Consider the following 13,275-nt stretch of genomic DNA (forward strand, 5'->3'; position numbering starts at 1 on the left):
AAATCAGGAATTCCTTCCCCGTGGAGCTGGATTTAATCCGGATTTTGGGCTTTAAATCCGAGGCTGGCGTGGGCTGGGATTTGGGATTTGGGATTTGAATCCCCCCCCCATCCCTCCCTGTCATATTTGGGGTCATTCCAGAGGTTTTTCCCCCTCCTTGGGAAGCATTCCCGGGCGCACACAGGGATGTGGGATCCAGCGGGAGCACGGCCCGGAGTTTTATTGCTGGAGCTGCTCCGTCCATCCCGACTCATTCCCGGCTTTTTTCCCACTTCCACGTGTCCCCCCCCCTCCCAAATCCTGGGTGGTTGGTGGGGGGTGGCTCCGGCCTCACCTGCTCATCCATCCCCCCGCCAGCCCAATCCCACCCCCCCGCCGGGATGGAGCCAAAGGGGGGGGGCAGCAGAATCCTGGGATGAACCCTGGACATCCTGGGAATGTCCTCGAGGATCGGGAAGGGCCTCAGTGCTGCTGCTGCTCCTCCTCCTCCTCCTCCTCCTGGGGCGGCTTCGGGCGGGAGAAGAATCCCAGCTGGGGGGGAGAGGGAATGGATTGGGGGTGGGAAGAACCCCTGGAGGTGACAGTGACCCCCCAGGTGACACTGTGACCCCCCCCAAAGGTGACACTGAACCCCTCAGGGGACACTGTGACCCCCCCAGAGGTGACACTGAACCCCTCAGGGGACACTGTGACCCCCCCAAAGGTGACACTGAACCCCTCAGGGGACACTGTGACCCCCCAAAGGTGACAGTGACCCCCTCAGGGGACACTGTGACCCCCCAAAGGTGACAGTGACCCCCTCAGGGGACACTGTGACCCCCCAAAGGTGACAGTGACCCCCTCAGGGGACACTGTGACCCCCCCAGAGGTGACACTGAACCCCTCAGGGGGCACTGTGACCCCCCAAAGGTGACAGTGACCCCCTCAGGGGACACTGTGACCCCCCAAAGGTGACAGTGACCCCTCCAGGGGACACTGTGACCCCTCCAGGGAACACTGTGACCCCCCCCCCAGGGTGACACTGTGCCACCCCCCCCGGGTGCCATTGGTACCCCCTCACCCAGGTGACACTCTGACCCCTCAGGGTGACACTGTGACCCCCCAGATGACCCTGTGACCCCCCAGGGTGACACTGTGACCCCCCCCAGGGTGACAGTGACCCCCCTCACCCTCCAGAGGCCAAGGTTGAGCAGCGCCAGCAGCAGGAGCCCCCCCAAAGGTGACACTATGACCCCCCAAAGGTGACCCTGTGACCCCCCAGGTGACACTGTGACCCCCCAAAAGGTGACAGTGACCTCCCAGGTGACACTGTGACCCCCCAAAAGGTGACAGTGACCCCCCCTCACCCTCCAGAGGCCGAGGCTGAGCAGCGCCAGCAGCAGGAGCCCCCCCAGGGCGCTGCCCCCCAGGATCCACAGGGACACGGGCACGCGCCGGCCCTGGAGCACCTCCAGCACCAGCTGCGGGAAAACAGGGATTGGAGGCGGGAGAAAAACAAACGGGATTGGAGGGGGGAAGAAAAAACCGGGATGGAGGTGGGAGGGGGAACAGGGAAATTTTTTTTTAGGGGGGGAAGTCGCTCGTACCTCCCTGCGCTGCGCCCCCTCGCCCAGCACCAACACGCCCCCCTGGACCCCCAGCCAGGCGCTGCCCACGATCCGCACGCTCCGGAATTTGGCCTGGAGGAGAGATAAAGGTGGGATTTGTCCAAATCCCGCCCTCTGGATCCTCCCTGGAGCGGGAGGGGAGGGTGGGGGTCCCCAATTCCCTCCCCCCCGGGGCTCACCCCGCTGAAGAAGCCGCTGTGGAGGGTGCGGAGGAGGCGAACCGAGACCCCCCCGCCGCGCTCCAGCCCCCCCAGGGCACAGCTCAGCTCCTCGCACCACGTGTTGGAACAGTCCTGGGGCGGCAAAGAATTAGGAGAGAGCCGAAAAAAATTCCCAAAGTAAATCTGGGACCACACCCCTCCCTCAAAAACCGTCCCCGCGATGCCCACCAGCCTGTCCACGCGCAGAAGGTCTTCGGGGGGCACCGGGACCACCCGTGTCCCCTCGGGGGGGGGTCGCAGCGTGCAGGTGGCCTGGGAGGGGAGAGGGGAGGGTCAGAGGGAGAGGGGAGAGAGAGAGAGAAGAGAGGGTCACAGGGAGAGGGGACGGTGATAGGGAGAAGGGAGAGAGGGAGAGGGAAGGGTCAGAGGGAGAGGGGAGGGAGGGAGGAAGAAGGAAGGGTCAGAGGGGAAAGGGAGGGTCAGAGGGAGAGGGGAGGGTCACAGGGAGAGGGGAGGGTCACAGAGAGAGGGGAGGGTCAGAGGGAGAGGGAAGGGTCAGAGGAAGAGGGGAGAGAGAGAGAGAGAGAGAGAGAGGGAGAAGGGAGGGTTCCAGGGAGAGGGGAGGATCACAGGGAAGAGTCAGAGGGAGAGGGGAGGGTCAGAGGGAGAGGGGAGGGAGGGAGAGGGTCAGAGGGAGAGGGGAGGGTTCCAGGGAGAGGGGAGGGTCACAGGGAAGGGTCAGAGGGAGAGGGGAGGGAGGGAGAGGGTCAGAGGGAGGGGGAGGGAGGGGGAGGGAGGGAGAGGGGAGAATGAGAGAGAGAAGGAAGGGTCAGGGGGAGAGGGAAGGATCAGAGGGAGAGGGGAGGGTCACAGGGACAAGGGAGGCTCACAGGGAGAGGGGAAGGTCACAGGGAGGGTGCAGGGGCCCCCCCCGAGCCCCCCCGAGCCCCCCCGAGCCCCCCCAGCCTCACGTTGTCCCCGGCCAGCACGCGGGTGACAGACAGGAGGGTGGCCCGGCCGTGTCCCAGCGCCGGCAGCGCCACGTGCAGGGTGAGGTTGTGCGCGGGGTAACACCCCAAATTCTGCACCTGGGGGGGGAGAATGATGAGACAGGACCCCCCACCCCCCTATTTGGGGACCCCCCGGGACCCTCCGCGCCTCACCCTGACCGTGGTGCTGAACTCGGGGCCGGGGCCGTGGGGTTGAACCTCGTAGCGCTGCAGGTTGGTGTCACTGTCACCAGAGAGGGGACACGGGGGTGGGGTGGGGGGGTCACATCGGGTGCGTGTGTTCCCCTGTGACCCCCCCCCGCGAGCCCCCAGCCCCACCTGGACAGGAACAGGTCGGGCTCGTAGAGGATGGGGACAGAAATCCGGGCCAGGTTGTCCTCGGGCGTGGCCTCGGTGCTGTCGCTGGAGTGGGGAGGGGTAGGGTTAAAAAAAATACAAAAAAGGGTTAAAAAACACAAAAAAGGGTTAAAAATAATTAAAAAAAAAGGTTAAGAAATATAAAAGAGGTTAAAAAAAACCCCACAACCAAAAAAAAAGGTTAAAAAATATAAAAGAGGTTAAAAAATATAAAAGAGGTTAAAAAATATAAAAGAGGTTAATAAAACAAAACAAAAAAAAAAAGGGTTAAAAATAAAAGAAAAAGTTTTTAAAAAGTCCCAAAAAAGGGTGAGAAGTAGAGCAAAAAAGGTAAAAAAAAAAAAAAGGTAAAAAAAAAAAAACCAAACCAAACAAAATGAGTAAAACCAAAATACTAAAGAGGTGGGATTTTTATAAAAAAAAATACAAAAATAAAATCCCCCTTACCTGGTGGCCTCGAGCGTGACCTCGGCGTGATCCAGCAGGACGGAGCAGCTGAACTCCAGCTCCAGGGTGAAGGATACCTGGGGGGGGGGGTCAGGGGGTGGGATGGGGGTTTGGGGGTCCCAGGAGGGGTCTCAGGGGGGTGTCCCGGGGGGTCCTACCTTGGCGTGGGAGCGGAACACGGGGTACCCGACGCTGCAGCGCCAGCGGTGCCCCCCCAGCGCCGAGCATTCCAACTTCACCGCGCCGGGATCCTGCCGGGAAGGGGGGACACGGAGTTGGGGGGACACGGGAAACAGGGAGGGGGGTGATGGACCCCCTCCAGAGGGGAGCTGGGGGGGATACCGGGGGGGTTTATCCCCGCTGAGGGGGGGTTGGGAACACACAAGGGACCCCCAGGTCCCACTTGGGATGAGCCAGGGGATGCAGTGGACCCCCCTCATCCCATCTAGAAGGGATTGGGGGGACACAACAGACCCCCCCATCCCACCTGGAACAAGTTTGGGGACCCAATGGAACAGCCTCAGCCCCCCTATCCCACCTGGAAGGGGTTGGGGACACAACAGACCCCCATGTCCCACCTGGAAGGGGTTTGAGGACCCAATGAAACACTCTCACCCCCCTTCATCCCACCTGGAAGGGGTTGGGGACCCAATGGAACACCCCCCCACTCATCCCACCTGGAATGGGTTTGGGGACCCAATGGAACACCCTCACCCCCCTCATCCCACCTGGAAGGGGTTGGGGGCACAACAGACCCCCATGTCCCACCTGGAAGGGGTTTGGGGACCCCATGGAACACTCCCACCCCCCCATCCCACCTGGAATGGGTTGGGACAAGAACGACCCAGAGCTTCCCTGGAAGACTCGAGTCCCCCTCTTTGTCCTGCTGGGGGGACAGGGGGACCAGGGATGCCGAGGGGGGGGTTCCCCAGGGATTTGGGTGCCCCCCCAGGGCTGTACCTGGAGCACGAGGCTGGAGAAGTGGAGATTCCCGGAGAGCCGCAGCCACAGGCTGGCGTTGTAGGCGTTCTCCTCCCGGTTTTCCAGCTCCACCCGCACCAGCATCCGCCTCCGGCCCTTCCGCAGGACGTGGGGGCTCTGCCTGCCATCCCAGGGGTCACGGGGGATCCCGGGGACACCACGGGGACACCGGGAAGGACACGGGGGGTACCTGGAGCCGGCGATGTCCGCACTGGCCCGGAGCACCAGGTCGGTGACACACTCGTCGTCCTCCCCACAGTCCTTGAAAAACGGGATCTGCGAGGAGCCTGGGCGTGATCCCGGTGTCCAGGGGGGAATCCCGATGTCCAGGAGGGATCCCAGGATCCGGTCACACCCTTCCCAGTACCCACCAGCTTGCGGAGGGAGGTGGGAGACGCCTCATCCAGCACCGGCCCCGTGGACTCGTCCAGGGCCCAGCTGAGGGTGAGGCCGAGGGGCCGCAGGTAATCCGAGGTGTCCTGTGGGATCGGGGGATCCCGTCAGCCCACGGGAATGGAGGGTGGGAAGAGCCTCCCCCACCCCTCCCATGGGGCAAGGAGGGGTCCCAGGACTGACCAGGACGTGGAAGGGGACACGGATGCAGCTCTGCCTTCCCAGAGGGAGCTCGATCCGGCGCTGGAGCAGCCGACGGGAGCCCGAGTCGAAGGCGGCGCGGGATCCCGGGATCCGCTCCTCCAGGGACACGTTGTACCGGAGATCTGGGGGGCAGCGAGGGAGGGGCTCAGGGGCAGGGGCACCCACGGGGGTGGGGGCACCCTGGGATGCTCCAGCAGGACTCCAGGGAAGTCCTGGGATACTCCAGGGACACCCTGGGATGCTCCAGCAGGACTCCAGGGAAGTCCTGGGATGCACCCCAGGGATGCTCTGGAGGGGCTCCAGAGAAGTCCTGGGATGCTCCAGGAACACCCTGGGATGCTCTAGAGATGCTCCAGGAAAGGCTGGGATGCTTTCCCTGGGATGACACCATGGGACGTTCTGGAGAGGCTTCCGTGCCATCCTGGGATGCTCCAGGGTTCTCCAGGAGTGCCATATGGATGCTCTGGAATCCCATAGGATGCTCCCAGTGCACTGAGATGCTCTAGGGCCTCCAGGATGCTCCAGGGATTCTCCAGGGCTCCCCGGGATGCTCCTGGGTTCTCCCACAGACACTCCAGGAATGTTCCAGGGACACTCCAGGGACACCTGGAGTGCTCCTGGAGTGCTCCTGGAGTGCTCCTGGAGTGCTCCTGAGTTCTCCAAGGCCAACCTGGGATGTTCCAGGACTCCCTGGGACGCCCCGGGGATGCTCTGGGGGTACGCCGGGGATGTCACAAGGACACTCCAGGACCCTTTGAGACGCTTCCAGGATGCTCCAGGGATGCTCCAGTGCCCCCCCCCGGGATGCTCCAAGGGCCCTGCAGCCCCCCCGGTGCCCACACTCACCGATATCCATGTCTCCGGGGCTCCGGGAGCGTGTCCCGGCCCGGAAGCAGATCCGGGCGCGGAGGCAGACGGCACCGGAGCCGCCGCGCTGGCAGTTCCTGCGGGTGACACTGATGGCCCCCGGCTCCACGGACACCCCCACGGACACCCGGACGATCCGGCGGGACCTGAGGGACAGCGGGATTGTGTGGGGACAGGGACGGGGACAGGGACAGGGATCCCGCTGCAGGATCGGGAAATGGAGGCACGGAGGGGGCTGGGAGGGTCTCGGGAGCATCCCAGGGTCTCACGAGGGGAAACTGAGGCACGGAGTCCCTGTCCCCGGGGTGTCCCTGTCCCCAGGGTGTCCCTGTCCCCCCTGAATGTCCCCATCCCCTTCCATTTCCCTGTCCCCCCTGAATGTCCCTGTCCCCAGGGTGTCCCTGTTCCTGGGGTGTCCCTGTCCCCCCTGAATGTCCCTGTCCCCAGGGTGTCCCTCTCCCCGGGGTGTCCCTGTCCCCCCTGAATGTCCCTGTCCCCAGGGTGTCCCTGTCCCCAGGGTGTCCCTGTCCCCGTGTCCCTGTCCCCAGGGTGTCCCCTGTCCCCAGGGTGTCCCTGTCCCCCCTGAATGTCCCTGTCCCTTTCCATATCCCTGCCCCCGGGGTGTCCCTACCCCCGAGGTGTCCCTGTCCCCCCTGAATGTCCCCATCCCCCTTCATGTCCCTGTCCCTCCCAAATGTCCCCATGCCCCTCCATATCCCTGTCCCCGGGATGTCCCTGTCCCCCCTGAACCTCCCTGTCCCCCCTTCATGACCCTGTCCCCTCCCCTACCCCCCTCCCCGGACTCACCGCAGCACCACGGCCGCCCCTTGCGCCCCCACGGCCACGTCCACCAGCCCGTCCCCGTCCATGTCCATCCGTCCGTCCACGCTGATCCCGAAATAGCGGAGGTTCCACCCCAGCGCCGCCGCCTCGATGCGCTGGGAACGAAGCGTTTTGCGGGCAGCGCTTTCCACCCCCCACCCCGAGCCCCTCCCGGCCCCTCCCGGCGCTCCCGGCGCCGTCTCACCTGCTTGTGCCGGGGCACGAGGGTGCCCGGGGCGCCGTGGAACACGTAGAGGGCCCCGCGGTGCCCGTCCTCCAGCGGGGCACCCACCACGGCGCCCGCCAGCCCGTCCTGCCCCAGGTCCGGCACCGCGCCCAGCGCGGAGCCGAACCGCGAGTCCTGCGGCTTCACCTCGGGGTGCAGCGACCCTGCGGGGCTCAGGCGGCCCTGGGGGGGCGCGGGGAGGGCCCTCGGTACCCCCCCCCAAATCCTGCTGTGTTCCCCTCCATCCCCTCAATTCCCCCAGACTCCCCCGACCTCTCCATTCTCCAATCCCTGCATCCCTGCAGTCCCTCTGCTTCCCACTGCCCTCCCCAATCCCCTGCACTCACCTGTAGCCCCCCCCCGATCCCGCTGTGTTACCCGATCCCCCCACTCACCCCTCCCACCCGCCCCCCCAGCCCCTCACCTGCCCCTCATGACACAGGTACCCCCCTCAGCCTCCCCTCCAGCCCCCCATGGCACAGGGACCCCTCCCACCCTCACCTGCCCCCCATGGCACAGGTACCCCTCCAGCCTCCCCCCCAGCCCCTCATGGCACAGGGACCCCTCCCACCCTCACCTGCCCCCCATGGCACAGGTACCCCTCCCACCCACCCCCTCAGCCCCTGACCTGCCACCCTCCTCCCCATGCACTACAGATCCCCCCCTCCCTCTCTTGCCCCCCGAAGCCCCTTCCCAGCCCCTCCCAGCCCCTGCGGTGCCCCCCCTGACCTGCCCCACGCGGTACAGGTAGACCTTCCCCGCCTCCCTGCTCTGGCCCCCCAGGTAGGTGGGCGCTGCCACCAGCAGCAGGTCGGTGGCCCCGTCCCCCTCCAGGTCCAGGGCCAGCACCTCGCTGCCGAAGTAGGAGCCGATCTGGGGGGTGAAGAAGGGCTGTGAGGCCACGGGGGGGGGACCCCCGAACGCCACCTCCCATCCCGGCCCCTCTGCCTCCCCTCACCTGCTCCCCCATCAGCGTCTGGGTCACTGTCACGGTGCCCGCGGGGTCCAGCTGGAAGAGGAGGACTTTGCCCTTGTGCTGGAATCGGGGGGCTCCGGCCACCAACAGGCGCTGCCCCCCCGGCAGCCGCAGCGAGGACACCGAGTAACCTGAGGGGGGCAGCGGGGTCAGCCCTGGGCACACGGGACCCCCGGGGTGCCCTAAATATCAGGATCACAGATATCTGGACTGCAAGCATCTCAGCATCCCGAATATCCGTGACACGGAGGGTCCCCTCTTCACCCCGTGTCTCCGGCATGTGGAGGGTTCCTGTTTCATCCCGTGGCCAGAACATGGACCGTGCCTGGCTCACCCCCCATCCCTGGGGACACGGAGAATCCCATGTGCCCCTCGAGATCTCTGGGACACAGAACATCCCTGGCTCACCCCCCATCCCTGGGGACATGGAGAATCCCACATGCCCCCCGAGATCTCCTGGAAAAGGAACATCCCTGGTTCATTTCAGATCTCAAGAATATAGAGTATCCCTGGTTTCCCCCCATCCCTGGGGACACCCCCGTACCGAGATACGCTGCGTGGTTCTTCAGCTCCAGCGGGAATTCCCCCTGGAAAGCTTCCCGGGGTGGGATGATGCGCCCTCGCCTGCTCTCCTCCAGCACGCCCCCCTCCCAGTCGTAGGCTCCCACCATTCCAAAGAGGATCCCGTCCTGCCGGGATGGGAGGGACGTGTCACCGCCACCCCCCCCTAAGGTCACCATCCCATCCCAGGGCACTCAGCAGGGCCGGGACGGGCTTCCCGGCGGGATCACCTCGAGGAGGTGGATGGAGAAGCCGATCTGGGACATCTCCAGCTCGAAGGCGCTCTCGTTGTCCTCACGGGTGCCTGACCGCGGTAGGGAGGGGACGCTGTTCCTCCAGCCACGCGCTTCCAGCCGCAATTCCCGTCCCTTCCCGACCTCCCGGCCCCAGTGCGGCACCTTCGAGGCTGAAGATCCGATCTCCCAGCGCATCCACGATGTCGTTGAGGGCGGCCTCGTCGGTGACGTTGAAGAAGTACTTCTCGTCGGGGTCGCTGGCGATGAACTTGATCTCCCGGATGAAATCCTCGGGATCCTGCTGCCGCCGCAGGTAGTGCCCCAGGACCTGCGGGAGGGACGGGGGTCAGGGGGACTCCTCCCTCCCGGGGTGGAGGGGACACGGGGACAGGGATCAGGGGGACTCCTCCCTCTCGGGGCGGAGGGGACACGGGGACAGGGGTCACCGGGACAACCCCCCCCGGGGTGGAGGGGGACACGGGGCCGGGGCTCACGGCGATGGCGTAGCGGGTGATGTTGCGCTTCTCGCACTCTGCCAGCGCCGCCGGCAGCTCCTCCCCGTCGTGGGACTCCCCGTCCGTCACCACCAGCAGCAGCCGCGCGGCCCCCGAGCGCCCGCCCCGCTCGGCGCTGAAGGACTCGGCGCTGCCGGAACGAACGGGGCCGTCAGCACGAGCCCCGTCCTAATCCCGCTCCCGGTCCCCACCCTGCTCCCAACCCGGACCCCGATCTCAACCCCAACCCTGAGCCACATCCCAGTCCCAAACCCGACCCCAATCTCAACCCTGACCCCAATCTCAACCCTGACCCAAACCCTGACTCGATCCTAACCCTGATACCGATTCCAGTACTGATCCCAATTCTAAGACAAACCCTGACTTGCTTTCAACCCTGTCTCCAATCTCAACCCCAACCCTGATCCAGATCCCAGTCCTGACCCCAATCTCAACCCCAACCCTGATCCAGATCCCAGACCCAGTCCTGACCCCGACCTCAACCCCAACCCTGATCCACATCCCAATCCCAGTCCTGACCCCAATCCCAACCCTCATCCAAACCCTGACTCGATCCTAACCCTGATACCGGTTCCAACACTGATCCCAATCCCCAAATTAATCCCAACCCCAACTCTGCCCCCAGTCCTGACCCAAACCCCAATCCCTATCGCGATCCAAATCGCGACACCAATCCAACCCTGACCACAATCCCCACCCCTGATCTCAATCCCAATCCCAACCCTGACCTCAACCCTGACCCCAATCCCAACCCTGACCCCACTCCCGCTCCCGTTCCCGCTCCGGAGCCCACCAGGCCTGCTGGATGGCCATGGCCGTGCGCGTCTCCCTCCCCTCCTGCCGCGTCAGGTTCCGGGCGGCCTCGAGCAGGGCCTGGGCCGTGGGGTGCTGCCCCAGCGCCCACTCCTGCACCACCTCCTCCCCGTACTGCAGCACCCCCACCTGAAACAGGGGGGGTCAGAGCCAGCGGGACCCCCAAATCCACAGGGAACCCACCAAAATCCCTGGGAACGCCCAAATCCTCAGGGACCCCTCAAATCCCCGGGGTGCTGCCCCAGTGCCCACTCCTGCATCACCCACTCCCTGTACTGCAGCATCCCCACCTGAAACGAGGGGAGATCCAAGCCAGGGACCCCCCCAAAATCCCCAGGGGACTCCCTCCAAGTTCCCAGGGAAAATCCCAAATCCTCAGGACCCCTCAAATCCGGGGGGTGCTGCCCCAGCACCCACTCCTGCACCACCCACTCCCTGTACTGCAGCACCCCCACCTGAAACAGGAGGGGTCAGAGCCAGCGGGACCCCCAAATCCACAGGGAACCCACCAAAATCCCTGGGAATGCCCAAATCCTCAGGGACCCCTCAAATCCCCGGGGTGCTGCCCCAGTGCCCACTCCTGCATCACCCACTCCCTGTACTGCAGCACCCCCACCTGAAACAGGAGGGGTCAGAGCCAGCGGGACCCCCAAATCCACAGGAGACCCCCCCTCCAAATCCCATAGGACCCCCTAATCCCTGGCAAAGGGCACCCTTGACCCCCCCAAAACCACCACCAGCCAGCACCACCCCAGGGGTGGCATCACCCTTGGGGACAATGACATCACTCTAGGGGTGGCATCACCCCGAGGGTGGTACCTATCATCACTACCACCCCAGGGACAGCAGCATAGCCCTGGGGACAATCACCTTGCCCCGGGCATAACAATACCCTGGGCACACCATTATAGCCCCGGGAACACTGTCCCAGCCTTGGGGGACACCACGGTGGCCCCGGTGCCACCCCCTGACCTGGGTCTGCCCGGGGCCGATGAAGAAGCGCCCCAGGATGTTCCCGAGGAATTCCTGCACCTCCTCCCAGGGGTAGATGCTGTTGGAGCCGTCCAGCACCAGGACAATGTCCATGTAGGTGGAGCAGCCTGGTAGAGGGACACAGCGACACCCGGGTGGCACCTCCCAGTCCGTCCCAGTCCATCCCAGTCCATCCCAGTCCGTCCCAGCGCCCCACTCACGCTGTGCCGTGGGCGCGACCGTCTCCACGAGCTGCAGCTCCTCGTCCAGGCGGACGCAGCGGCCGGAGCTGAACACGGAGGTGCCGCATTCCTGGGACCAAAGCGGGGCACACGCCTGGCGGGGAAGCGGGGAGGGTGATACGGGCGACACAGCAGCGGGTGACATCCCGCCCCGGTTTCCCCCCGCGGCCGCTCCGCGCTCACCACGAACCCGCCGTCCTTGGAGCCCACCAGGGTCATCCCGAGGTGTCCGGCGCTGCCGCGGAGCCACGGCGCTGTGTCCCCTCGGGGACACGGGGACAGAGACGGGGTCAGCACCGTGGGGACACCTTCCCCCCCCCCACACCCCGGAACCTCCCCCCGCGGTCACAGCCACCCCGCCTCCCCCCTCCCCAATACCGAGGTTGGCCTTGGCGCAGGAGGAGTTTTGGGGTCCCACGCCGCACTTGTAGACGTCGCCTTGACCGTCCCCATCCCACGGGGCCCCCACCAGCAGCCTGGGGGGACGCGGGGAGGACACGAGGACACGGTCGCAAAGAGGGACACGGGGAGGGGACACGGGGAGGGGACACGGGGAGGGGACAGGGGGTCCCCCCCGTCCCGCTCTGACCCCGTCAGCGCGTTTTGGGGGCACCGCGCCAGGTCCTGCCGCCCCCGCTTCCGTCTGTCTGTCTGTCTGTCTGTCCGGCCGCCCGGTCGTGGCTGCTCCGGCCGCCCTGCCCGCCTCAGCTTCCCCTTCCTCACCTCAGCCCCCCTTTCCCTCCCTCCATTCCCTCCTTTCCTGCCTCAGTTTCCCCGTCTCCACCTCCCCTTCCCCGCGGGCTGTCGGGGGGGGATGTGGGCGCTTTTTGAGCCCCCCTGCCCGTGTCCGCGTCCCCCCCCCGTCCCCCCTCGCGGGTCACTCACCCCCTGTCGCCGTCGCCCCCCCGCTGCAGCACCCGGTACCCGAACTGGGACTCGGGGGGGCCCCGGAACACCCGCGGGTGCTCCACATCGATGTTGAACCCCGCGCAGAGCCCTGGAGGGGGGACGGGGGGGTCCTCAAGGGGGTGGGGGGCACACACGGACCTTCCCCATCCAGCGGCACCCCGGGGGGGGGGATGATCGGGGTGCCCGGTGTGGGGGGAACTCTCTCCCCCACGGACAGAGCCCCCAGCCCCCCAAATTAATCCCCCCGTGCCTCAGTTTCCCCGCGCGGGGGGGAGCGGGGGGAGTCCTCACTGGGAAGGGGGGGGTTTGAACCTGCCCCGACCCCCCCCCCGTGCTGGGGCTGGAAATCCCCCCTTTTTTTTTTTTTGTCTTTTCCCCCCCCCCCCCCTCAGAAATGTAAAGATTTTCCACCAAAGCCGGCTTTTAGTTCCTCTTGCGGGTTCTCCTTCCCACCCTCACCCGCCCCAAATCCAGGGGGATTTCGGGGGTACCCTCCCTTCAAAAAAAAAAAACCCACCCCCCAAAACATATTGGAATTACTAAACCCCGCCTGTTTTACCCCAAATTCCCCCCCTCCGGACACTCAGCGCGGGGGGCGAACCGCGCTTGGCTGCGCTCGGGTTAATGAGCACCCGGCTCCGCGCCCTCCCCCCGCCTCCAGCAGCCCCAAACCCCCTCGATTTCACCCCAAAACACCCTGAAACACCCCGAAACTGCCCAATTTTGGGGGGGTCTTTTACCTGGGAGCAGGAGCAGCGCCGGGAGCACCCCCTGGCCCCCCACCCCCCACATGGTCGTGCTGCAGCTCAAAGGTGACTCCGGCTCCAGCCGGGACAAAATCCCGGTTTTTTTCCTTTTTTTTTTTTTTTTCCTCTTTTTTTAATATTTTTTTTCCCTCCTCCTTCATCTTCAATTGGCTGCTAAAAATAAATGTGGTTTTGGGGCGGGGGGGGGGGGGGGGCAAAGAGTTCGGGGA

At 65.1% G+C, this 13,275-nt stretch overlaps 1 protein-coding gene across 2 annotated transcripts; it reads right to left on the bottom strand.

Moving 5' to 3' along the window:
• Positions 1-191: 191 nt before the first annotated feature.
• LOC116799821 (integrin alpha-10-like) lies at positions 192-13,138 on the bottom strand. Of its 2 annotated transcripts, XM_032713212.1 has the most exons (30): positions 13,040-13,138; positions 12,276-12,387; positions 11,769-11,866; positions 11,574-11,653; positions 11,370-11,484; positions 11,149-11,276; positions 10,157-10,305; positions 9,343-9,493; positions 9,011-9,176; positions 8,843-8,916; positions 8,596-8,740; positions 8,034-8,182; positions 7,805-7,948; positions 7,055-7,258; positions 6,835-6,965; positions 6,007-6,173; positions 5,140-5,282; positions 4,935-5,042; positions 4,754-4,839; positions 4,543-4,684; positions 3,741-3,833; positions 3,583-3,659; positions 3,097-3,180; positions 2,932-3,001; positions 2,740-2,856; positions 1,997-2,080; positions 1,787-1,900; positions 1,587-1,679; positions 1,347-1,460; positions 192-531 (listed from the first exon to the last, which is right to left on the bottom strand). In XM_032713212.1, the coding sequence occupies exons 1-30, from the start codon at positions 13,089-13,091 to the stop codon at positions 463-465; spliced, it is 3,459 nt and encodes a 1,152-aa protein (XP_032569103.1). In that variant the 5' UTR covers positions 13,092-13,138; the 3' UTR covers positions 192-462. The 2 variants fall into 2 exon arrangements, with proteins under 2 accessions (XP_032569103.1, XP_032569102.1); XM_032713211.1 differs by having other exon boundaries at positions 11,149-11,484.
• Between the last annotated feature and the right edge of the window lie 137 nt (positions 13,139-13,275).

Source organism: Chiroxiphia lanceolata, chromosome 29 (genome assembly GCF_009829145.1).
Source record: "Chiroxiphia lanceolata isolate bChiLan1 chromosome 29, bChiLan1.pri, whole genome shotgun sequence".
In the NCBI taxonomy this organism is placed as follows: domain Eukaryota; kingdom Metazoa; phylum Chordata; class Aves; order Passeriformes; family Pipridae; genus Chiroxiphia; species Chiroxiphia lanceolata.